The following is a 26,929-nucleotide window of genomic DNA, read 5'->3' on the forward strand; positions in this document are numbered from 1 at the left end:
AAGGTGTTACAAGTATTTTTCTTTTGATAAAGCTAATTACCTAACACAGATGGTCACCCCTATAACAAGTGAATTTGGGATGAACTATGTTGTGTGGCAAGAGGTACTATGGAGTCCTTTTCCTTGAGGACTACATATTGTTTATCTTGACAGTTTGTGTGAAATGGGCTGTATCTGCTTGGGGTAAGATTTTTTTTGTTTGTTTTTTGTCTTCGCAATCTCTTAGCAGATTGCCTATGATGTGCATCATCTTCTGGCTTAAACTTCATTCAATGATAAATTGTTTTCCTTCTCTTCTGCCTTATGAACAGGTCATCTAGGTTGGGAGATTTTATTTCTAATTATATTTCCTCAAGAACCCCAAACACCCAGTCAACTTTGAATAATGGATAAAATAAATTTTATATAAGTAATTTTATAAGTATACTGGGACAGTAGTCTTCTGTCCTAAATATTGCACATATGGTTTGTTTACACACAAAATACAGTTTAACTGGGTGTCCTGTATTTGTATTTACTAAATCTGACAATGCTACCCCTCCCTGCAAGGGCATCTGGCAATGTCTGAAGCCTTTTTCAGTTGTCACAACTGGAATCTACCGGTGTTTAAAGGGTGGGGACCAGAAATGCCATTAAACATCCTACAGGGCATTACAAATGAACTGCGGAAATATAAAGAATCATAAGAATCTACTATGTAAAATGATATGCCAACAAGTTGGTTAACCCAGAAGAAAAGGACAAATTCCTAGACACATAAAGGCAATATTAAATTAGTAATAACAAGTATCCCATGTTGACCAGGCACAATGTTCATGCCGCTAACCCCAGAACTTTGGGAGGCTAAGCCAGGAGGATTGCTTGAAGTCAGGAGTTGAAGACCCGCACAGGCAATATAGTGAGACCCCATCTCTTAAATTTTTGTTTGTTTTTAATAGCCAGGTGTGGTGGTACATGCTGGCAGTCCTAGCCACTTGGGAGGGTAAGACAGGAGGATAGTTTGAGCCCAGGAGTTCAAGGCTGTAATGAGCTATGATCATGCTTCTGCAAGCCAGCCTGGTTGACAGAGTAAGACCTCATCTCTCGAAAAAAGAGAAAGTCTCCCATCAAATAAAAGTGCATGACCTGATGGCTTTACTGTTGAATTTTACAAAACACTTAAAGAAGAACTAATACAAATCCTTCTAAATCTCTTCCAAAAAAAATTGAAGGAGAGAGAATAATTATTTGACCCAAAATGTTAATAGTGTGAGGGTTAAAAAGCCAGACATAAGCCCACCTGGTTTTAGTGCAACTGCAGTGGACAGGTCCATATGTGCCTTGTGAAGGGGTTACCAGAAAGTCTCTTTGCTTCATCCCCTCAAGGCTGCCCATGAAGCCAGAATGTTACTCGGCCTGGCAGAGGCACACGTTGTAAGTGTGAGGAAGTCAAAGCCCTCGAGGGCAACCACCTAACATTGGGGAAAAGAGTTGGTGGAGAAAAACCACATCTTGCCATCCTTGAGTGAGAACTTTTAAAGGGATGTCCCACATAATTCCTCAGGACACCCTGCACGGCTGATTCCCAGTAACCACAGCAGTAATTGTCATGTCCTTTAACCAATTTCTTTCTCTTTCTCATTTCATTATTTTTACTCCCTCATTTCTGCTTTCTGAAACCACCTCCCAAATATATTATTTTCATCCAAAATATTTTCTCTGGCTCTGATTTGGGAGGTCACCTAATGGAAGACATACCATTTCAAAAAGAAAGTTTCCTCTTCTGAACATCATATTCCAAAGGAGCTTACCCTGAAGTGCTGTGCAGTTAGTTCTTTATCATGGAAGGGGACAGGGTAGTGAGCTGTTTGCAGATCCTTCAAAGCTGCAGAGAGTTTACCCTTATCTTTGAAATTAGCAATCACATTTCCAATAGCTTTCATAATCAACAGAGACTGTTCTGTAAATCGGCAGCTTTCCTGTGAAGACAAAGCATGGCAGCCACCCTCACTCATCCTTAAGTGTTATTTAGTTTATACAGATTAATGTCTGTTAAAATGTGAAACCTCTGCTATATGGCTGATTCAATAATTCTTTATAGAGGATTTGACATCAAGGCAGTTTACTAAATTCTGCAATCTCAGAGATAAAAAACAAGGAATGCAATTCTTACCTGAGTGGGAACCCTGTAGGAGGAATACTCACCTCATATTGGGGATCACGGAAAATTTCCCCACCATGTTAATAACCAGATGTAGTCCTGAGGAGATTTAGGATTAGCCTGAGAAAAAACTGTGTGGAGTTTGAGGACTGACAAACAGAGATTTCAGGGAGAAAGCCAGAAAGATAAAAAAGACGAGAGGGTGATCTAGCATGGGCTGGTGGCTCTCTCCTGCTATGAACTCTAAAAAAAAAAAAAAAAAAAAAAAACATAAAGGAAGAAGGAGACAGGAATTTCAGGAAGTAACCAATTTTTAAAAATTGGAGAAAACTATGAGGTGTTTGGAGCTGTTGTTGTTGGTGTATGGTGGGTGGCCCTGGAGTTGCCTGGCAGCAGCATGAAAAAAGTAAAATTGGAAAACAAACAAACAAACAAACAAAAAATAAAATATTTTTTCCCCTTAGAGGGCACCATGGTGCAAACATGATTATCGATTCTGTCCTGAAATGTTGGGGAATGGCCCAGCAAGTGTGCCTGGAGCACAGATGCCTTGCTAGGGTGAGAAACTGATGGAAGCAGATGCAACTGACTCATTATTGGAACACAGTGACTTAGAATCCTGACAAAACCTACAGAAAGCTTCATCTCAGTGGTGTCTCTCTCTAAGGTGAAACCATGACCAGAAAAGTTCTCTGGTCAAATATTAGATAGGGATCAATTATGGTTCTACATAGCTTTAGTCTCTCTGCCCTTGGGTCAGTCTATTCTCTTTCGCTTCTTGGACTTGAGCTCCAACAATCTTTTCAACATCAGGAAGTGATATCTCCAGGGAAATGTGAGCTTACAGACCAAAATAAATAAACACCTAGGGAGATAAATTATCTAAAGGGAAACAGCAAACTGACAATGTGTACCATGTAAAGCAGAATTATTTTTTGAAAAACACAATTTGAAATAAGCAAGATAAACCTAGTTAGGGAAATAAGTGACATCTGTGTCTAAAGTGAACTTGCTGATTGGTGTGATCTTGCTGTGGCTGTTGAGCAAGAGAGAAAGAGCACTGGTGAGAGGTGGTACAGCAAACAGAAGAGGCAGCCCTGGGAACTCTTGCACAGCCACTACTCAGACAAGAAAGAATGCATGAGTGTGACATGTGTAGGAGCCATCTGTTTGCCACAAAATTTGCTGGCTGGCTTAGAGAATCCCATCAATACAAGGTTGTGCTATTTGGAATTGTTTTTTGTTTGCTTGTTTCTTTTTTCTTTTTTCTTTTTTTTTTTTTTTTTGGTGGGAAAGGATTAGAGCTGAGGAAGCATCAGGAATTGTACAGTGGGAAGGTCGTCTGCAAATATTCTCCCAAATGCACGTGCACAAAGGACATCTAAAACCAAGAGAAGATTTCAGGGGGCGTACTGGTCCCATTGACCTCATCTCTTCTTTCGGACCCCATCAGAACAGAGAAGCAAGAGAAACCAAGGAGAAAAGACCAAGAAGAGAGAGAGGAGACAAAGGTGAAGAGACTGAAGCTTCTGAGCTACTCCTTTCCTGCTAAATCCCAGAGACACATGCTCCAAATTCCTTAGGTAAAAGAAGAAATGAAAGGAGAGAAAGAGACCAAAATTTTAAACTGTATTAAAAACGACTGCACTGATCTTTTATACCCCAAAGAACCAATGATACCACAGGATCTAACTAAGATATTAACAGAAATGAAAAGAGATTCAACAGAGTAGAGGTGAGAGCAGTTGTTGGAGAAAAGTATACATATTTCTCTTGTATACCTACAGGCTTCAGACTTCATTATAGACTTCATGGTTGCATGTGGGGATTTCTTGCAGAGTGTACTTAACAGTTTTAAAAGGTAAAAAATGAGTAAGTTGAATATAAAATAAAAATGTGTTTAGTTCAAAATCTTTGAAAATAAAGCACATAAAAACTGCAGTTGTGGTTGGGCGTAGTGGCTCGCGCCTGTGATCCCAGCACTTTGGGAGGCTGAGGCGGGCAGATCATGAGGTCAGGAGTTTGAGACTAGCCTGGCCAACATAGTGAAACCCCGTCTCTACTAAAAATACAAAAAAAAAAAAAAAATTGCGGGATGTGGTGGCATGCACCTGTAACCCTAGCTATTTGGGAGGCTGAGGCAAGGAGAATTGCTTGAATCTGGAAGGCAGAGGTTGCAGTGAGCGGAGATCATGCCACTGCACTCCAGCCCTGGCAATAGCGCGAGACTCCACTTCTAAATAAATAAATAAATAAATAAATAAATAGCTGTTGCAAAAATACTCACTGGTTCGAAGTTGGGCAGTACGACGTGTTCATCCCCAATGACAAATGACACCATGCTGCAGATGTGTATGGCGTGTCCTACTGGGGAGTATGCGTTGAAGAGTAGCATGTGTCTCCTTAAAGAGAAGGGGTGCTGGATGAGAACCGAGTGCCTCCTGGGTGGCAGCATTTGACCTGTGAGTTGCTTGTTCACACTTTGGAACTCAAACAAAGTCAAAGGGTAGTGAAGAGTTCAATTTTTAACACAGATGAGATAAGGATCTTTGAATTTGCACTCTATAAGAAGCCTACAGGATCACGAAATCTATACTTTCCTTATTATGTAGGACAAAAATAGTTAGACTAAATGCCAAACTTCTCTCTAGTACATGCTGGAGTGACCTCCCACACACTGTAGTCATGGTGTGAAGACTAGTCTTGATTTCTCCCTAACAACAAGAAGAACTCAGGCGGGTATAGAGCTGTGTAGGCTTCATAGTCCTTTTCTCACGAATGCATCATTTCATGTATGCTAATTGCGTCTCCTCTACCAGGTTGTTGTATCGTGAGAGCAGGGATACTCAAGTTCCTCCAGTTATTGAGCATTTAGAGCAGCAGTCCCCAATCTTTTTGGCACCAAGGACCGGTTTCACAGAAGACAGTATTTCCATGGACTTGGTTTGGGGATGGTTTCAGAATGAAACTGTTCTACGTCAGATCATCAGGTATTGGATTCTTATAAGGAGCATCCAGCCTGGATTCCTTGCATGTGCAGTTCACAATAGGATTCCCGCTCCTATGAGACTCTAATGCTGCTGATCTGACAGGAGGCGGAGCACAGGCACCGCTCACCTCCTGCTGTGTTGCCCAGTTCCTAACAGGCCTCAGACCTGCACCATTCCATGGCCCTGTCGTTGGGGACTGCAGATTTAGAGCATGTTCAAAACATACATGCTGATGGTTTAGGTTCTGTGGGGGGAAAAGAATATATAAGAAGATTCTTTATTAAATTCCTTGTCCTCGGTTGTCTCAATGAATGAGCACTCGGACAGAGTAATTTGATTTGCTGGAGTATAAAGGGGAGATGTGAGAAATGTTAAAGTTTCAAAATGTATTATTTTCTAGAAGTACCAGATGCCTGACACAATTATTTTAGCATTTGTTGCTGAGGCTTTTCTTTTTGCATAAGAGCCATAGTTTTTCGTTGATCACATAAAATAAGCATGATGGATCTTGGGAAAAAGTATTATTTCATCTGAAATTTGAGGTAATATTTTGAATTTTATTCATCAAAATAAAAAAAATTTCCATTATATGTATTTTCTTTAAAATTGAAACTAATGTGTTTAACCAGCTTTATCTGAATTAAAAATATTATTTAACAAAAATCAGCTATAGGAAAATCTAGATTGGCAAGGAAAATGCATATTTCTCAATTTGCATTTAAATAAAATCAAGGTTTTTGCTAAGTATTATAATATTGGTGAGAAAACTTGTAAGAAATATTTATGAGAAAATTCATGATATTTAAAATATTATCAGTGTTATATGTATAATACTTACAAATTAATTTTAGAAAATGCTGGGTTAAACAAGCTTACGCAGTATTGTTGACTAAATATATTCCCAGGATCTCTGACAATTATGAATCTCCCAAAGGGGTATTCATTGTGCAGTATTTCTCAATGTAGTTTTTTGGAATTATTTTTCTCACGAATAATAATGATGGACCTATGCCTTGAGAAATTACTTTAAGAAACAATATCTTAGACTCTACATTGTTTACTTCTTTAGTAACCAACAATTTGCAAGGCTTCAAACCATTTTTATTATGGGAAAAATGAAGTCACTTCATACCCAACAGGCAGACGAACCACTGTAGCCTTGGTAGCATATGTGTGAATCTTCAGAACAAGATTGCCTGGTTTCAGAGATTTCCAAGAAAATGTCTCAGCTGTGAGAAGCCCAGGCTCTATGGGAGGACTGTCTTTTGTTAAGGCTTTAAGATAAGTAAAAAGGTATCAAAATTTGATTGTGAAAGTGCAGTTGGCATTCACTAGTACTGTTTTTTTCTTAAATTAGGTAACAACATAAATAATAATAATCAAGCATTAGAAATATTGTTGAATGTTCACAAAACATTAGAAATTACTCCAGGTAAATTACTAGAAAAAAACACTTAGGTCTTCCTCCCTGCTCAATGTTCTTCCTTATAACAATCCTCTCAAGTGAAAAAACCAGGAATAGGAAAATCAGAAGTAGGAGGACATTTTTCATTGTAGTATAGCATCGCTTTTATTATCTCTATGGTAGTAACTACAGTATCCCTCTAGATTCAATTTTAAAGGAAGAAAACATATTACATCTTGAAAAATAAAGAGATTTCTCTAAAATAGTATAAAAAATAGCTCCAAAAATCTCACTGTTTATCAAAAAAAATTATTTTTTAAAGATGGATTCTCACTCTGTCACCCAAGCTGAAGTGCAGTGGTGCAATCTCGGTTCACTGCAACCTCCACCTCCTGGGTTCAAGCAATTCCCCTGCCTCAGTCTGTGGAGTACCTGGGATTACAGGCACCTGCCATCACCCCTGGCTAATTTGTGTATTTTCAGTAGAGACGGGGTTTCGTCATGTTGGCCAGGCTGGTCTTGAACTCCTGACCTCAGGTGACCTGCCCACCTTGGCCTCCCAAAGTGCTACGATTACAGGAGTGAGCCACCATGCCCAGCCTGTTTATCAAAATTTTTACCTTTGATTCAGTCTTTGACATTATGTAGAAAGCAAGCAATTAGCAAAGTTTGAATTTAATATCAAGTTTTTCTTTAAAAATGGATAAATAATATGGGCTAATTGTTCATCAATGACTGAGGGCAAAATACTTTCTCCCCTATTTCCATAAAACACTGGAATTGAGGATAAAGGTCACAACATTACCTGAAATGCCTTCATGCCTATAGAATTTAAATGTTCTGGGATGTGGTGTGGCTTCAGAGGTTTTGGTTTGGTAGATGCACTAAACTTAGATCACTAAATTTTGGAAAATTTATTATACAACAAGTATTTTCTAGCCACCTACTCTACATTAGACACCATTCAAAACGTTGACAATACTTCAGTTTAAAAAGAAATCCCCGCCCTACATGTTGACAAACATTCAGTATTAAGCATTTGGGAAATACTTATTGTACACTTACAGTGCCACGTACTGTTAATTGGAGCTAAAGAAAAAAATTAGCAAAACAGGCCAAAGAATAAAAGAATGAAGTTTTGTGAGTGTGTTCCTGTGTGTGCATGTTTATGCAAGGGTTGGCTTTGCAGAAGAGCAGAGATTTTCTATCCATTAGAACAGAAGGAAAGTGGCCTAGATTTTGAGAGCGTTCATTGCGGGAAAGGGAGATAGAAATTCTGAAAGCAGAAATCATTTCTGATTTCTTCTGTCTCTTCAGTGAGATTAGCAGCAAGGTCATCAGCTGAACATGAGTAAGAGTAAGAGTAGGTGTTGAATATTTGAAGAGAGAGAGCATGTTTGAGGGTTTGCAATAGTCATCTACAGAAATAAATAAGAGTGGGAAAAATGAACGAAAGAAATACTGGCAGTGCTTAAGGCCTTGTTGAGATTTGCGCTCCTCAAATTTAAGCAGGGCTAGCCAGTATGTTTGTTTTTCTCCCCTCCGATCACATTCAGCTGCTGTCTTGAAACTGCGAGTTGGATATAGCATCAAGTTTAACCAATAGTGAAGTTTTTCCAGGAAAATTAGATGAGGGGGTAAAAAGAGCAAATGTGTGGAGGGTATCTCTGTGACGGACAGAAAAAAAAGTGGCAGGGTAGAGAGTAATGAAAGTCCCAGTATTTCCAAAATTGTAGGAGTGGGAGTTCTGTAGAGTGAACTAGAGAGTCAAGCAGTGAGGGGGGAAGTCGGGTGCTTGAAATTGAGATGATTCAGATGATGCACCAAAAAAAAAAAAAAAAAAGGTAACCTTAAAGTCTACAGGGTAACCATGAAAGTAGGAGACCAAGGTGGGATAGAGGAAAAGATTGTTGGAACGTCAAATCGAAAACAAATAGTTTGTTTTTCAATAGATGTTGAAATAATTAAGAACTATGACATTTGCAGGTCATGATGACAGCAACAACAGATTGACTAAGTACACCAAAAAGGTGAACAGATTAGTACAACCAGAAGAGGTGCGGGTGGCAGGAGTGAACATAACCCCTGGTGTCTGCAGAGTAAGAGCATCAGAGGAGGTGGTGTAGGTGGTCCAGTGGGACTGTGGAGAAACTCTGGAAAGGGAGGAAGTTCCTTCATCCATGGTCTTCTAAAAATCTTTTTTAATTTTTAAAAAAAATTTTTTGAGACAGAGTTTCGCTCTTGTTGCCCAGGTTGGAGTGCAATAGCACGATCTCAGCTCACTGCAACCTCTGCCTCCCGGGTTCAAGCGATTCTCCTGTCTCAGCCTCCTGAGTAGCTGTGATTACAGGCACCTGCCATCACGCCCTGCTAAGTTTTGTTAATTTTAGTAGAGACGGGGTTTCACCATGCTGGCCAGGCTGGCCTAGAACTCCTGACTTCAGGTGATCCACCCACCTCAGCCTCTCAAAGTGCTGGGATTACAGGTGTGAGCCACCACACCTGGCCTCTAAAAATCTTACTATTGCATGTTCCCTAGCCTGAACATGATCTGGGCTTTAAGGCTATCATTTTCACAGAGTCCTCTTACCTCCATACTCCCCCCAGCGTACCAGTGCAGAAAAGCAAACCAGTAGTTCAATAGGTTTTAGACTATCTACAAATAGATAGTAGGACACTCGTTCTTCTGAAAACTGCAAGAAATTAGAGCAGTTGTCATACTTAATATCAGTTGATCAATGCTATTATTTTCACTTGTAATGAAAACATAGTACAACATCTAAGATTTACAGGAAACTTAGTGTCAAAATAAACACTTTATGAATCTAATTATATGAAGAAAATTATACTGGGTGAATGCTGGCAACCATCTGTGGAAATTGCAGCGCTGTGTTAGACTAGCTGCCATATCGGAGAGAGGCAGAGCTCTCCTCTATGAGGAAAGAAAAGGGATACGCTTGTTCCGGAAATAAGAAAGAGAAGAGCCTGAGCCCAGGGCAGGTAGTACTCAAGCACGGCTCTTTGATGGGCAGGAAGGCCACAGCGTAAGTAACTGTGGCAGATAATGGGAATGGCCAATTGGATGTCTTAAGTGATTTTATAGGGTGGTGCATGAAATAAGCTCTCTCTTCCTTCTTTCCACAGGAGCTTCAGGTACACACCTGCCGTGGTTGGGCTCTGTGTTTCCACCCAAATCTCACGTCGGATTGTAATCCCCACATGTTGAAGGAGGGGCTTGGTGGGAAGTGATTGAATCAGGGGAGCAGACTTATCCCTTGCTTTTCTAGCGATGGAGTTCTCAGGAGATGTGGTTGTTTGAAAGCATGTGGCACTTCCCCCTTTGCTGTCTCTCTCTCTCTCTCCTGTTCTGCCATGGTAAGACATGTTTGCTTCCCCATCGCCTTCCACCATGACTGCAAATTTCCTGAGGCCTCCCAGCCATGCTTTCTGTACAGCCTGTGGAACTGTGAGGCAATTAAATCTCTTTTCTGCATAAATTACCCAGTCTCAGATAGTTCTTTACAACAGTATGAGAACGGACTAACTCAATACCCACTGCTTGCTGACACAGTGGGCTGTGGGTTTTTGTTTTGGAGATGGAATAAAGTGCTTAGTAAAATCAAAACTTCCCTTAAGAGATAGTTACATAAAGGTTACATGTATATAATTTCAGTTCATTCTATATGAGTACTATCAATGTATCTAATTACACATTATAGTACTCAATAATACTTAATAATTAATATAATTATTTAGATACATTAATGTATCTAATTACACAGAAAGGGTAAGCTATTTACCAAAGGTCACAGAGTCTGTAGTAGCAAAGATGTGAGAAAACAGTAGGTATAGCCATCTGCCTGACTCTAAGGCTGGCACTCTTGTCTAATACATTGTTATCGCCTTTCAAGTTCTCAGTGCTTCAACATAATTGTGAGGGATGGCACACGCTAAATGTATTCAATTAACTTAATTGAAATATACTATACTTTAAAAGTTTTTCATATTCTACCACAGTATTTAAAAAACAGTTAATATATGAAAGACAAATATGTAGCAATGCTATGAAAAACGAAGCCTTGTTATTTAATCAAGTATAACAAAGAGTGCTAGAAATGCTTGATACAATGTAATCATGACTTAAATGATTACTCCTCTCCCTATTTTCCATTTGTTTTCATTTGGCACTTTATTTTATTTGTTTCCTGTCAGCTGTGACATGTTGATGATATAGAGTGTTGTTTCAAATATACACTATCTGAAAATATGAAAGACCCTTGGACTTGTGAGCCTGGCATGCATGCCTGAGGAGGAGTTTCTGCCCGGAGCTCATTTTCTGATAATTGAGGGGTGGGGTGTTCCTAAAGGCCACACAGGGGCCTCTGCCCTGGTGTCAGCTCATGGCACCTTTGAAATGACCCTGCTCTAACTTCTCACTGAACACCAAGGGAACATCTGTGGATTGTGCTGAGGACAGGCTTCGGGCTCTGTGTCCCCAGCTCAGCAGGCCACTAAGGTCTGGAGTGTCTGGCCTCAGACCACAGCTGATCCTTCATTTCAGGCCATACTAAATGCCAATAAGATTATATTCCAATGCCTTCCAAGAAAGTTATTTTTTCACACCATTAATTTTTTAAAAATTCAGGGAAATAAAAAGGAATGTCATAATTTTATTTCACCAAGCTGAGACGTTTAAAAGAGAAAAAAAATTCTGTGCTTATCATCACCTCATAAGAATAAGATCAGAATAAAGAACAGTTGGCCAGTTTACCACATACACTTTTAAATTAGGATGGTTATGTGTACCAAAAGCTACTATGCAACTGTCTTTAGTAAATGACAGCCAACATTTATTATCACTTACCAATAGGCATTCTTCTATGTGTTTTACATGTGTTATTTCACATTTGATCTGCTTCATTTTCCTTAGATGTAAAACGATGATAATAATATCTCTTTTTTTTATTATTATACTTTAAGTTTTAGGGTACATGTGCACAAAGTGCAGGTTTGTTGCATATGTATACATGTGCCATGTTGGTGTGCTGCACCCATTAACTCATCATTTACATTAGGTATATCTCCTAATGCTATCCCTCCCCCTTACCCCCTCCCCACAATAGGACTCAGTGTGTGATGCTCCCCTTCCTGTGTCCAAGTGATCTCATTGTTCAATTCCCACCTATGAGTGAGAACATGCAGTATTTGGTTTTCTGTTCTTGCAATAGTTTGCTGAGAATGATGGTTTCCAGCTGCATCCATGTCCCTACAAAGGACAAGAACTCATCCTTTCTTATGGCTGCATAGTATTCCATGGTGTATATGTGCCACATTTTCTTAATCCAGTCTGTCACTGATGGATATTTGGGTTGATTCCAAGTCTTTGCTATTGTGAATAGTGCTGCAATAAACATACATGTGCATGTGCCTTTATAGCAGCATGACTTATAATCCTTTGGGTATATCCCCAGTAATGGGATGGCTGGGTCAAATGGTATTTCTAGTTCTAGATCCTTGAGGAATCGCCACACTGGTTTCCACAATGGTTGAACTAGTTTACAGGCCCACCAACAGTGTAAAAGTGTTCCTGTTTCTCCGCATCCTCTCCAGCATCTGTTATTTCCTGACTTTTTAATGATTGCCATTCTAACTGGTGTGAGATGGTATCTCATTGTGGTTTTGATTTGCATTTCTCTGATGGCAAGTGATGATGAGCATTTCATGAATAATATCTCTTTCACAGGGTTTGCTATGAGGAGTAAATGCAATAAGAACCTAAGGGCCTACAACATCTGTAAATCATTGTCATTTCAACATTGGCAATAAGTTAAATATGGAAATATGCCTAAATTTAAACTGCAGACTGTACATTATGCTGATATCATACTCTGGGTTCAACTATTCCCAATTAATTGTTGTGTTATCTCTATAAAGTCAAAGTATTCCTCTAGGTGTTTTCACATACTCTAGGACTAGGTGAAGGATTTCTTTCCCCCAGTCACTATTCTTATTTTCAGAGTAGGGAGCCAGCAACAGAGCAGCTCTTGAGGTCTGATCAAAAGGTTTCTCTGCCCATTTTCATCTGTTACAAGTGCAATGGAAAAGTTTCAAGGACTACTTACTTCCCCCACCTCTGTGTACTGCTCATGGAGGTGTGGGATTATTATTAGGCGCTTGGGTGGCCTTGTCCTGTGACAGGACAATATGTAAATGTTAGTACAGTTTAGTTTCCCAGAATATGTGCCATAGTTTTTCTTAAAATTCTGCTCAATATGTGGTTTGTTAATTACCTTAATTGACAATTTTTAAGTTCAGTTCCTACCTCATGGCAGGAATGCTCTTATAAGTGGTAAACAAAAGGATACAGCCCTTCTAATCATGCTAACAGTAAATAGGGGGAAGGACGGGCACAGAGAAGCAATCAGAAAGTTGGGAGGGTGGGAGGCAAATGCCAGGGGAACATAGAGCATACAGAGGTCATGAAGCTGAGCTTCTTTTTTTTCCTTTTTTTTTGAGATAGAGTCTCACTCTGTTGCCCAGGCTGGAGTGCAGTGGTGCAATGTCAGCTCACTGCAACCTCCGCCTGCCAGGTTCAAGCAATTCTCCTGCCTCAGTCTCCTGAGTAGCTGGGATTACAGGCACATGCCAACATGCCTGGCTAATTTTTGTATTTTTAGTAGAGATGGGGTTTCACCATGTTGGTCAGGCTGGTGAAGCTGAGCCTCTTAACCAAGACTCCATGGCAAGGGAAGGGAAGCCTCACAGTGTCAAGGGCATCTATGCTATTCTGAAGGATTTCTAGGCATTAGCTGAACAAGAGCAAAGAGGATAACAGGGATGAAAGGGTAGAAACTCCAGGCAGAGGGATAATACGGGGGAAAAAATGCAGGCATAATGGTGGAGTGTCCTTATGTTTTAGGAAGCATAAATACTAATTGAAACCAAATCTAGTGAATTCATTTGTGCATGTACTTCATTTTTTCATAAATCAAATTTTTCTTAATGTGTATTTGTGTCATAATTCAGGCCAGGATTCAACATAGTCTGATGGATCACATCTGTGGTTATGAGCTAGTGGAATTTTCCTCATTGTTTGGATAAGGATTAGCGGGAGGCTCTAAAAAATAATTTTTTAAAATATAATTATGTTACAAGTTTAGAAATGTTTTGAGAAATTTGAAGATGTTTCCCACTGGTGTGATTCTACCAAAAATTTAAAGAGAATAGAAAAGATTCTAATATATTTACCTTAAATTCTGATTTTTGAAAGTTAAGGCAATATGAACTTGACTTGTGGAAAATATATATATTTCTGAAAAAAAGACATTTTTAACAGGTTATTGTCATTATAGGTTAATACTACATGTTAAATTTAAAGATTAATACTACATGTTAAGTTTCTTATAATCAAATAATTGTAGGAAGAAAGTTAAAAAATAACAACAGTATTGGGTCAGTTGCCCTAAAGGGACAAGAATGATTCCTGTGAATAAAATTTCTTCATTTTAATTAAGAAACAAGCCTTTGAGGAGAAGTGGAAACTGGCCTAAATTGGTTTAGCTATTAATGTGTTATATGGATAATCAATATACTTATTTTCCCTTTTATAACGTTTATTTGATATTATACCAATACTAGGCTGTTATTGGCTTATTTTGAATGATGCTAAGAATTAAGAGGTTGTATAACCACTATATTAAACATGCAACAATGAATCCTAATGTGACTTTGTATACTAATGCAGCTCAGGGTTTAACCACTACGACATAGTCAGATTGATCCCATTGGGATACTTACTGAAAACAAACACAGAAGTCTTCAAAATCTAACCATATTTCTTTAGAAACACCATTATTTGTCATTGGAAGGTCTTCCTGAGATTTTTCCTGTGTTTCTGTGGTTTGGCTGACTATATCTCTTTCCAAGTTTAATCCATCACTCTGATGGGAATCACCCAATCCAAAGTCGGTTTGTTCCTCTGTGCCTAGAAGACACACATGTCAAACACACCTTATATTGTTAAATAACAAGTTATTGAGATACGTAAAATGATAAAGGGAAAGTTAAATATCAAAGTCTATTTTTGGGAAAATATTTACTGAGATAATCCAGGCTTCATACATTTATGGAGGTCCACACAGAGACACATTTCATACACATAGGAGAATTTAATAATAATTTCTATGCATATTAGAGTGTTCAGAAATTTCAAAATTACTTTGATAAATTTGTTCATAGATTCTTTAGAGATTGTGAAGTTACAACAGAAATTAGCTAGATTCTTTACTTAAAATCTGCTGTTGATGGACATATTCTTATAGCAGGGGATGGCTTAGACAATAGAAAGGGAAATAAAAACTTGAAAGATCTAGTGCAACAAATGTGTTTCAGTAAGACATCTAATTACTCCCCACAGTCAGTGGTTCTAGAGCCTTATTTTATATTTGCCAAGTAATGTGGCATACTATTCTTTTTTCTTTTTCTTTCTATTTTTTTTTTGTTGTTGTTGTTGAGACAGAGTCTTGCTCTATTGCCAGATTGGAGTGTAGTGGCACAATCTCAGCTCACTACAACCTCTGACTCCCTGGTTCAAGCGATTCTCCTGCCTCACCCTCCTGAGTAGCTGGGACTACAGGCACACACCACCATGCCCAGCTAATTTTTATATTTTTAGTAGAGACAGGGTTTCATCATTTTGGCCAGGATGGTCTCGATCTGCCTCTTGATCTGCCCGACTCAGCCTCCCCAAGTGCTGAGATTACAGGCATGAGCCACCGCACCTGGCCGGCATAGCATTCCTGTAGACTTCTGGATCCAAAATTATATATATAATTTTGAATTCAAGTCTTTTATTTAGAAACTAAGAAATTTGCAATGGTTTCAGTGTTTTGATCTCAGGGTGCAGCATTAAAACAGATGAACTTTATTCATGGGTCTTTAATCAGATCTTCTTTTATTTTTAGCTTCAATTTAACAATTGAAATTATCTCTTTTTTTAAAGTCCAGAGCAGACTAGGCTCAGCAAATCAAAGGAGACACTGAAGAAAGGCTGCTGAGAGCCAGAAGTGAAGCTGTGAAGAAGCAGAGATGCCCCTCTGTATCTTGATGTACATTGAAAAAAGTCACAGGAAAATTATTAATTTACCTTTTCCAAGTATAACTGGTGAAGCAGCATTTCCCTATGAATTAAAATAAACACATTTTGAAACCATTTTGAATTCAACAAAACATTACAGCTATCCAAAGCACCAAAGTTACTAAAAGAGCTAATATAGTTTCTTAAACCTTGAAGAAATAGGTTTTTGTGAAAATTTGCTAAAACCTACCAACAAAAAATTTGTTTTTAACTTCAAGTGCCAAAGGACATGAATTGAATTAAATAATTGACTGAGTAGTTAAGTTTGTCACATTAAGACACAGAATATGTCAATTTATTAAATGACTGAATCCTGTAACAAGAGTTAAATTAAAACAGTAATATCCCTAAGTAGACATATTACTTGGCACAAGGTACCAGCCATTAATATAGAGAAATTAGTAAGATTATGACTGACAAGTAATGTACAGAACCTAAAGAGGCTGATTTCAATTATAAAAATGACTCCTGAAAGTTTTAACAAGGAATTTAAATTGAATTCATGTGTATATAAATTTTGTTTTAATTATTTAATATCAAATAATTGTGTTCTGGAACACAACTAAAAATAAATGTAAAAAGTAAAATGGCAAAAACTCATACAGGCTAATTACAGGTAATGTCAATAATTTTTTTTGATTATGTAAAGTGGATGGAAGAGATAGCAAAGTAGTGACAGGTAAATGCTAACTGCAAAGCAAAGCCTAGCCATGCCTTAGGACCTCAGAAGCAATGAGTAGATTAGTAGGTATCTCAGGAGGAAAGAATGAGATATGGGCTGAAAACATGGACATGGGTTGAATGTCTATACAAGGAACTCCACTTCTTCTCCCTAATCTTTCTGGTTCAGCATCCAATCTTCTGCCTAAACAGCACACTTGAAATTGCTTCAAGTGGAGAAATTAAATGAGAAATCTCTTAATCTGAATTCACAGATACTCTGGAAGTAGAAGAGTCTACTGTACAGAGGAATTAAGTGAAAGTTCACAAGCTAAGTGCTGAGACTCTCAGCTTCCCTGTGCTTGGCCTTCATGGATGGACAAGTATATACCATTCCCTGTGATCAACCTTAGAGGACCGTTAACTGGAGAAACTCACCAGAGTCAGGGAAAAAAGCTCAAGCTGCAAGATACACTTTGGCAGCCAGCCCTACCTCCATATAAAACTCATTCATCCTCGGTTATCTTAAGTTGGAGCCAACAGTTGATAAGCTCTGGCCATGCCATTGAGTTGCTTCTAATCAGCAACTATTTGGTGCCTTAAATTTCTTAAATATATATGTACAACAAAGTATTGGCAAACAATTGAGGACAGATTCTTATATGAAAGAAAGAAGCTAACAATTGTGGGTGGCAAGATTCACAGAAAACAGAAACAATATTATGTGGAGCAATTTTTAAAAGATTAGTAATAGTAGAAAAATAAGAGGATACTCATCTATCAAATAATGAACTTCTACAAAAAATAAAAAATGAGAGAGCTTTTAGAAACTAAAAATAGAATAAGTGGAATAAACAATACAAGCTTTAGGCACTGAAGCTGATACAGACAAACTACGAAACTCGTAGAAGAAAACATAGAAGGAAGCTTCATGACACTGGATTTGACAACACAAATAAAAAATAGGTAAGTTGAACATCAAAATAACAAAAGAAAACTTCTGTACACTGTGAAGGACACAATCAACAGAGTCAGACTGCAACTTACAAATTGGGAGACAATATTTGCAAATTATATATCTGATAAGATGAAAATATAAGAATACACATAGAATTTCTAAAAAGAACAAAACCAAAATGGGCAAAGAATTTGAATAGACTCTTCTAAAAAGACATACAAATGGCCAAGAGCACATGAAAAGATTTTCAATATTATGAATCATTAGAGAAATACAAACCAAAATTACAATGAGACACCATTTCATGCCCATTAATGTGGCTACCATAAACAATTCACACAGAGAATAATAAATGTTGGTAAGGATGTAGAAAAATTTGAGAGGCACTGTTGAGAATGTGACATGGTGTGGTCACTATGGAAAACAGTGTGGTGGTTCCTCAAACGATTACCATATCCAGCAATTCTACTCTTAGATATATTCCCAAAAAGCACTGAAAGCAGTCTCAAGGAGATAGGTGTACGCCCAAATTCACAGTAGCATTACTCACGATATCTAAAAGGTTGATGCAACCCGGTATCAATTGAGGAATGACTGGATAAACAGAATGTGACATACACATACAATGGAATATCATTTAGTCGTAAACAGGGAAGAAATCTTGCCACATGTACAAACATAGGTGAAGCCTGAGAACATTAACATTATGCCCAATGAAATAAGTCAATCACAAAAGCAGGAATACTTTATTATTCCACTTATGTGAAGTACCCGGAATAGTCAAAGTTATAGGAACAGAAAGTGGAATGGTGGGTTTCATGAGCTGTGGGGAGGGGACAATCAGAAGCTTTTAAATGCAGATAGAGTTTTACTTTTGCACGATGAAAAGAATTCTGGAGATTGGTCATACAACAGTGAAAACATATTCAATACTACTGAACTGCACACTTAAAGATGATTAAGATGGCAAATGTTATGTTGTGTGTATTTTACTAAAACTAAACAGTTTTAAAATATTTAAAATAAATAAGGATAAATATATTTAAATAAATGAGAAAAAAATCAAGTACATTAGAGAGTAAATTGGGAGAAAGGTAGTGTAATAGAAGATCCACAAAGCAGAGAAAAATGAGGAGAGAAAATGATAGAGGAAGTGGTATAAAAAAATTCTCCAGAACTGAAGAATTTGACTTCAGGTTGAAGGGTTTCATGGAGTATGCAGAATAATTCACGTTAAAAAAAAAAAAAAAAAAGACCTGGGGCCAGGCATGGTGGCTCATGCCTCTCAGGACTTTGGGAGGCCAAGGTCAGGAGTTTAAGACTGGCCTGGCCAACGTGGCCAAACCCCATCTCTACTAAAACTACAAAAAAAATTAGCCAGACGTGGTGGCGGATGCCTATAGTCCCAGCTACTTGGGAGGCTGAGACAGGAGAATCACTTGAACCTGGGAGGTGGAGGTTTCAGTGAGCCGAGATCGCGCCACTGCACTCCAGCCTGGGCGACAGAGTAAGACTATGTCTCAAACAAAACAAAACACCCATATCAAGGCCAATGAGTGAAATTTCATTATGCCAAGAATGGAAATAAGGTCCTAAAAGAGTCACATATAAAAGATTAAGAATCAGAATATCAGAATGCCTTTTTTTTGACAGGATCTGGCTCTGTTGCACAAGCTGGAGTTCAGTAGCATGATCTTATTTCCCTCCAGCCTCAAACTCCTGGGCTCAAGCCATCCTGCTGCCTCAGCCTCCCATATAGCTGGGACAACAGTCATGCACCACTATGCCTGGCTAATGTTTGTGGGGTTTTTGTTGCTGTTATTTGTTTGTTTGTTTTTGTAGAGATGGGGTTTCACCATCTTGTGCAGGTTGTCTCAAACTCCTTAGCTAAAGCAAGCCACCTGCCTCAGCTTACCAACATGCTGGGATTACAGGTGTGAGCCACCATGCCTAACCCAGAATGTCATCTTTAAATCAAGAGCAATGCTTAAAATGAGAAGACAAGGGATTAAATAAGACCTTTAAAATTTTGAAGAAATGACTTCTAAATTGGAATTTTATGTCGTGCCAATATATAAATTAGGTGGGAGAATGTAACGTAGGCATCTTCAAGCATGCGAGTTCTCATATATTTTACTTCCTGTACATCTTTTCTGAGGAAGTATTGGAAGATATGCTACACTAAAATTAGGGTTTAAACCATGAAAGAGGAGAGACCAAAAATAGGAAATCCATTAGAGAAGAGAGACAAAAGGAAGTCTAAAGGTACCGGGAGCAAAGTTCTCTCAGTTTGCACTGAAGCAAGACAGCAAAAGAGTGCATGGGTGATGTTTCCAAAAAAAAAAAAAAAAGAACTGGCATTTATAAAATATTTGATGTATTTGACTATGTAGAAAATGATGTATAGAGATATTTAAATTTTTGTAGTGTTTGGAAAGACCTACTAATGCTTCTTTTTTTTTTTTTTTGAGGCACCCACCACCGCACCCGGCTAATTTTTTGTATTTTTAGTAGAGACGAGGTTTCACTGTGGTCTCGATGTGTTGACCTTGTGATCCACCCGCCTTGGCCTCCCAGAGTGCTGGGATTACAGGTGTAAATCACCATGCCCGGCCTAATGCTTCTTGCAGTAAAGTGAGCAAAGGAAAAAGTGCAGTAATTTGCTTGTATGAAACCTTGTGTAAGAAATGTTATAGTATTTGCTTCAGCAGTAATAATCCTTACAAAACAAGAATGTTGATTCAACCAAAGATTATGAAATGACAAAATCTTGAAGACAGGGGAAAGTGTAGATATGGGATAGTAAGTGAGTTCAGGTGTGCTAAATCCTTATCTCCCATGACAGGAAGTCAAGAGATAACGTCTAAATTAACAGATCAAGATATAACAGCATGTAGTCATTCAACAAATATGTCATGGTGTTTGCTATATGCTAGGCATTTTTAAAGGTGCTGAGGGAGAAACAAAATATAATAAAATCAATTTCTCTGCCCTCATGAAGCCTACTATTTAGAATTATGGAGATACATACCAGAAGAAACAGTTAAATAAAATAAAAGTGCATGACTCTTGAGAAGAAGATTGAAAAATGAGTAGGTATAGAGCATGCTGGCTATTATTTTAAGATGATCTTCTGGATAATCTTTACCTCTTTAAAACTAATGCAATCAATAATTTAAATTAAAAAAACTTCAAAAAATGTTGACAGATATTCATTCTCCTCAATCATCTATTAGTCTCTACTTTCTAATTAACACAAATAGATGTGTTGATCTGTATGTGATGATGTGCCCTCCAGATATCTTACACCATCACATATGCTATCACATTCAACAGATAAAAGCCAAACCAATTAAAGAGCAGTTTTTCAAAGTTTTATTATGATTTGGAACATCAGTTTATGGATACCTTTCATCTCCAAGAATCTATTATTATAACTTAGAATTATATTTACAAGCATTATCATATTGTAATGGCTTGAAATTTCATTATAAAGTTTGAAAGTTGCATAATAATTCCTCTAAAAACAATTAATTGTGTATCCATATGGGAAAAAATAAAATTGGATTCATCATTTTATATCACACACAAAAATCAGTTCCAAATTAATTGGATTTTATAAAAGTAAAACTATAACATTGTAGAGATGATTAGAAAAATAGCTTTATGACCTAAGAATAGGGAAAATTTCTTAAATAAGATCTAGAAATCTCAATCATATATAATCATAATATGATTATATATATGCAATATGATTATATATGATTGAGATTTCTAGATCTGGTTTAAGGAACCAGATTTGTATATGAATATATAAATAAATTCAACCACATTAAAAATACAAATAATTTGTTTATACAAAGACACAATATTCAGGAGCTCTTAGCAGTCATAGGGCAGAACAGGACTTTCCTGTATTTGCCCCCTGCAAAAACATCAATTTAAACAATAATCCACATAAGAAAATATCTTCATAAGAGCTAAAGAAACTTGGTGAAAGTTTATAGCAACTGAATGTAGCACAGAAATAAGACACATTGAATAGGGTAGGAAGGACAGTATTGCATCACACACATCACTCCCAGTCCCAGGCAAAGGGAGATACCCTCTATTTGGGAGAAGAAAAAAAGGAAGTAAGGACTGGAGTTTGCCTTGGAGTTAAACACAGGCTGGACCAGTAAAGCAGTAAAGTAGATCCCTACCAGGCCTAGGGTCCAGGCCACCCAGTAGACCCTGGTGGCTGGCTGGCCCCATAAACTGAGGCTCCAGGCCCACCCTTGAAGAAGCTGGTACTCTAGGTCTATGCAGCATAAGTCTAGCCTCTGTGGACCCAGATTTCAGGCTGGTTTCCAGGGACACACATTCTAGGCCCCGTTCTGTAGACCCAAGTGCCAGGGTTGCCCACCTGCTGATCTAGGCATTAGACCAGACTGCTCAAGGAATACAGTAACGAACCTGCCTGTGGGCAACCTGTCAGAAATCTCTCGATGATCTGACTGGTGAAAGGCTTTCAAAGACAAAGTCAGTCTGCAAAAATTAGAATAATTTACTACTCCTTTAAATTTATAGACAGCAACACACGGTTACAAGCATCAAGAACAATAATGGAAACATGACCCCACTGAAAGAACAAAATAAAACACCAAAAGCCAGCTCTAATGAAATAGAGATTTATAATCTGCCTGACAAAAATGTGAAATGATTGTTTTAAGGAAACTCAGTGTACTTAAAAAATACCAAAACACAATTAAGTGATATCTGGAAAACAATGAACAACTAAGCCAAGAAACTTAACAAAGAGGTTGGAATTATTTTAACAAATTAAACAAATTCTAGAGGTGAAAATTACAATGAATGAAGTGAAACAAAAAATGAAAGAGAAGGTCAACAGCAGAATCAATCAAGCAGATAAGCAAAAGAAAGAAACTGTGAAACTGAAGACAGGCTATTGGAAAATATGTACTCAAATGAGGAAAAAAGGAAAGGAATGAAAAAGGACTACATGGTTTATGGGGCAGTATCAAAAGAGCAAATATTTGAGTTCAAAAAAGAGAAGACAGAGACAAAGGAGTAGAAACTTACTTAAAGAAATAATAGCAGAAAACCTCTCAAATCTGGGGAAAGTTATATATATCCAGGTAGAGGAAGGTAGAAGGTCTTCAAAATCAGATTTAATCCAAATAAGACTATACAACAAGACATACTGTAATCAAACTGTCAGTAATCAAAGACAAAGAGAGGATTCTGAAAGTAGCAAGAGAAAAGCAAATAAGGAGTTCTAATTTATCAGCAAATTTCTTAGTCAAAACCTCACAGGCTTGGAGAGAATGGGACAATATATTCAAGGTACTGAAGAAAAATAATACCAAACAAGAATACTATACTTTAAAAATATGTCCTTCAAAACTGAAGTGGAGATAAAAACTTTCCCAAACAAAAGCTGAGGGAATTCATCACCACCAGACCTGTTTTACGAGAAATACTAAAGGGAATTCTTCAAGTTGAAAGAAAAGAATGGTAATCAGTAACATTAAAAAAATGAAAGTTTAAAACTCACTGGTAAAAGTAAACACATAGTCAAATTCAGAATACTTTAATACTGTAATGGTGATGTTTAAATCACTTACATCTTTAGTATGAATGTTAAAAGAAAAATTATATTTAAAATAATAATAACTGCAATAATTTGTCAAGGGATACACAATATAAAAGATTGTAAATTGTTACATCAAAAATATAAACCACAAGAGAGACAGAATAAAAGTGTAGAGTTTTTGTATGCGATCAAAGTTAAGTTGCTATCAGCTTAGAATATGCTGTTACAACCATAAGATGTTTTATGTAAGCCTCCATAAAGTTACAACCTATAGTAGATACCCAAAATCAAAGAAAACCACTGAAAACATAACTTAATCACAAAGGAAAATAGAAGAGAAGGAACAAAGGATCTACAAAACAACCAGAAAAAAAAAAAAATGGAATAACAGTAATAAGTGCTTACCTACCAATAATCACCTTGAATGTAAATGGATTAAATTCTCCAATCAAAAGGAATAGAGTGGCAGAATGTATTTAAAACACAGACTCAACTATATACTGCCTACAGGAGACTTACTTCACCTTTAAAGACACAAAGACTGAAAATAAAAAGATGGGAAAGGATATTCTGTACAAATGTAAGGCAAAAGAGAGCAGGGATAGCGATATTTATATCAGATAAAATAGACAGTAAGCCAAAAACGGTAAAGAAGAGACAAATAAGGTTATTTCATAATGATAAAGGTGTCCATTGCTTAACAGGATACAATAATTATAAATATTTATGCATCCAACATTAGAGCACCTAACTGTATAAAGCAATATTAATAGATCTAAAGGGGGAGAGAGACTGCAATACAACAATAGTTGGAATCTTCAATACTCCTCTTTCAGCAAAGGATAGCTCATGCAGACAAAAAATCAAAAAGAAAACATGAGACTTAAACTACACTTTAGATCAAATGGACCTAATGGATATATACAGCACATTAAATCTAGCAGCAGTGGAATACACATTCTTCTCAAGCTCACAAGGAACATTCTCCAGGATACTCATATGTTAGGCCAAAAAACAAGTCTTAACAAATTAAAGAAGATTGAAATCATATAGCTACCTTTTATAACCACAATGGAATGAGTCTAAAAATCAATAACAGGAGGCATTTCAGAAAATTCACAAATACATGGAAACTAAACCATGTGCTTCTCAACAAGATATTAAGAGGGAAATTTTTAGAATGTCTTGAGACAAATGAAAATTGACACAGTAACATATGAAAATTTATAGGATGCAGCAAATGAAGCTCTAATTGGGAAATTTAAAGAAGAATTTCAAATTTAAAACCTAAGGCTACACCTCAGAAAACTAGAAGAAAAGAAAGCAAACTAAACCTAAAATTAGTAGAAGAAAGGAAATAATAAAGCTCAGAGCAGAAATAAACAAGAAAAAAGAAAACTGAGCTGATTTTTGAAAAGATAAACAAAACTGACAAACCTTTTGCTAGACTAATTAAGAAAAAGGAGAGAAGACTCAAACAAAATCAGAAATAAAAAAGGAAGCATTACAAATGATACTGCAAAAATACGAACAATCCTAAGAATCTACTATGTATAATTACATGACAACCAATTGGATAACCTAGAAGAAACAAATTTCTAGACATATACAACTTACCAAGACTGAATCATAAAAATATAAAATCTGAGCAGAACAATATGAGCAAGGGGATTACATTAGTGATAAACACTGTGACTCACGTCTGTAATCCCAGCACTTTGGGAGGCTGAGGCAGGTAGATGACGAGGTCAAGAGATCGAAACCATCCTGGCCAACATGGTGAAATCCCATCTCTACTAAAAACACAAAAAGTTTGCTGGGTGTGGTGGCATTCACCTGCAGCCCCAACTACTTGGGAGGCTGAGGCAGGAGAATCACTTGAACCCAGGAGGCAGAGGTTGCAGAGACCCCAGACTGCACCACTGCACTACAGCCTGGCAACAGAGCAAGACTCCATCTCAACCAACCAAACAAACAAACAAACAAAACAAAAAACTGAACCCATGTTGGCCAGGTGCAATGCTTATGCCTGTAATTCCAGAACTTTGGGAGGCCAAGCCAGGAGGATTGAAGCGAAGAGTTTGAGACTAGCCTAGGCAACATAGCAAGACCCTATTTGTAATTTTTTTTTAAATTAACCAAGTGTGGTGGTGCATGCCTGTAGTAACAGCTACTTGGGAGGGTAAAGCAGGAAGATTGCTTGAGCCCAGGAGTTCAAGGCTGCAGTAAGTTATGATCATGCCACTGCACTCCAGCCTTGGCAACAGGAAAAGACCCTATATCTTTAAATAAAAAGTCTCTTATAAAAGAAAAGTCCAGGACCTTATGGCTTCACTGCTGAATTCTACCAAATATTTAAACAAGAATTGCTACCATCCTTCTAAAACTCTTCCAAAAAATCTGACCAAGAGGGAATACTTTCAAACTAATTATACAGGGCAAGCATTATCATGATACCAAAGCCAGACAAGGACACTATAAGAAAATAAACCTTAGGTCAATATCCCTGATGAACATACATGCAAAAATCCTTAATAAAATACTAGTAAACATAATTCAACAGCACATTAAAAAGATCATTTACCATGATTAAGTGGGGTTTTCCCCAGAGATGCAAGGATGGTTTGACATATGCAAATCTACAAATATGATATACCACATTAAAAGAATAAAAGACAAAAACCATGCAATCATGTGAATAGATGTAATAACAGCATTTAACAAAATTCAACATCCTTTTATGATTAAAAAAACTCTCAACTGACAACTAATATAAAGAATGTACTTAAACACAATAAAGGCCATATATGACAAACTCATAGCTAAAATACTCAACAGTGAAAAGTTGAAAGCTTTACTTCTAAGATCAAGAGTAAGACAAGGAAAATAACCACTTCTATTCAACATATCACCTAAAGTCCTAACTAGAGCAATTAGGCAAAATAAAGAAAAGGCACTCAAATTGTAAAGAAAGAAGCTGAAATTTTCCTCTTTGCAGATAATACAATCTTATATATAGAACCCCTTAAAATCCCATAAAAAATCCTGTTAGATCCATGGTGAAACCCTGTCTCTACTAAAAACACAAAAAATTAGCCAGGCATGGTGGCAAGCACCTGTAGTCCCAGCTACTCAGGAGACTGAGGCAGGAGAATGGCATGAACCCGGAAGGTGGAGCTTGCAGTGAGCTGAGATTGTACCACCGCACTCCAGCCTGGGTGACAGAGTGAGACTCCGTCTCAAAAAAAAAAAAAAAAAAAAAAAAAAAAAAAAAAAAAATCCTGTTAGATCTAATATATAAACTCAATATTAAGTTGCAGGATACAAAATCAACATACAAAAACCAAAAATAGAAACCAGTAAAATAATTCCATTTACAATAGCTACCAAAACATATTCAGGAATAAATTGAACTAAGAAGGTGGAAACCTATATTCTGAATCCTATAAAATAAAATATTGATGAAATAAAATAAGACTCAAATAAATGGAAAGATGTCCCATGTTCATGAATTGGAAGAATTCATATTGTTAAAATGTCTGCACTAGCCAAAGCAATGTACAGATTCAATGTAATCAATCAACATTCTGATGAGATTTTTCACAGATATATTAAAAACATCCTAAAATCCATGTGAAACCACAAAAGACCCTAAATAGCCAAAGCAAAAGAACAAAGTGGGAGGCATTGCACTAGCTGACTTCAAAATAAATAGACCAGTGGAACAGAGTAGAGAGTCAAAAATAAATTCAAGCTATTATGGTCAAAAAAGATTGACAAGAACACACAATGGAAGAAAGGAGAGTCTCTTCAGTAAATGATGTTAGGATATCCATTTACAAAAGAGGAAAATCACCTCATACCATATGCAAAAATTAACTCAAAATGGATTAAGAACTTAATTGTAAGACCTGAATGTATGCTGAATGTATGAAACTACTAGAAGAAAACATAAGGGATAAGCTCCAAGATCTTGGCCTGGGCAACAAGTTTTAATCCCTAAAGCACAGGCAACAATCGCAAATAGACAAAAGGAATTACATC

The 26,929-nt window shown here is 37.2% G+C and overlaps 1 protein-coding gene across 1 annotated transcript in view; it reads right to left on the reverse strand.

Annotated features, from left to right (window-relative positions):
* The window catches only part of ADGB (androglobin), a 249,984-nt gene that overhangs the window by 103,404 nt on the left and 119,651 nt on the right, over nucleotides 1-26,929 (reverse strand). The window contains exons 14-20 of the mRNA XM_011959441.1: nucleotides 15,681-15,714; nucleotides 14,333-14,519; nucleotides 13,784-13,847; nucleotides 9,126-9,228; nucleotides 6,263-6,404; nucleotides 4,428-4,542; nucleotides 1,791-1,958 (exon numbers count right to left, since the gene is read on the reverse strand). Of these exons, the coding sequence (XP_011814831.1) occupies nucleotides 1,791-1,958; nucleotides 4,428-4,542; nucleotides 6,263-6,404; nucleotides 9,126-9,228; nucleotides 13,784-13,847; nucleotides 14,333-14,519; nucleotides 15,681-15,714 (813 nt within the window). The remainder of the gene's footprint in view (nucleotides 1-1,790; nucleotides 1,959-4,427; nucleotides 4,543-6,262; nucleotides 6,405-9,125; nucleotides 9,229-13,783; nucleotides 13,848-14,332; nucleotides 14,520-15,680; nucleotides 15,715-26,929) is intronic.

The sequence above is a fragment of the Colobus angolensis genome, unplaced genomic scaffold (assembly GCF_000951035.1).
Source record: "Colobus angolensis palliatus isolate OR3802 unplaced genomic scaffold, Cang.pa_1.0 Scaffold493, whole genome shotgun sequence".
NCBI lineage: Eukaryota > Metazoa > Chordata > Mammalia > Primates > Cercopithecidae > Colobus > Colobus angolensis.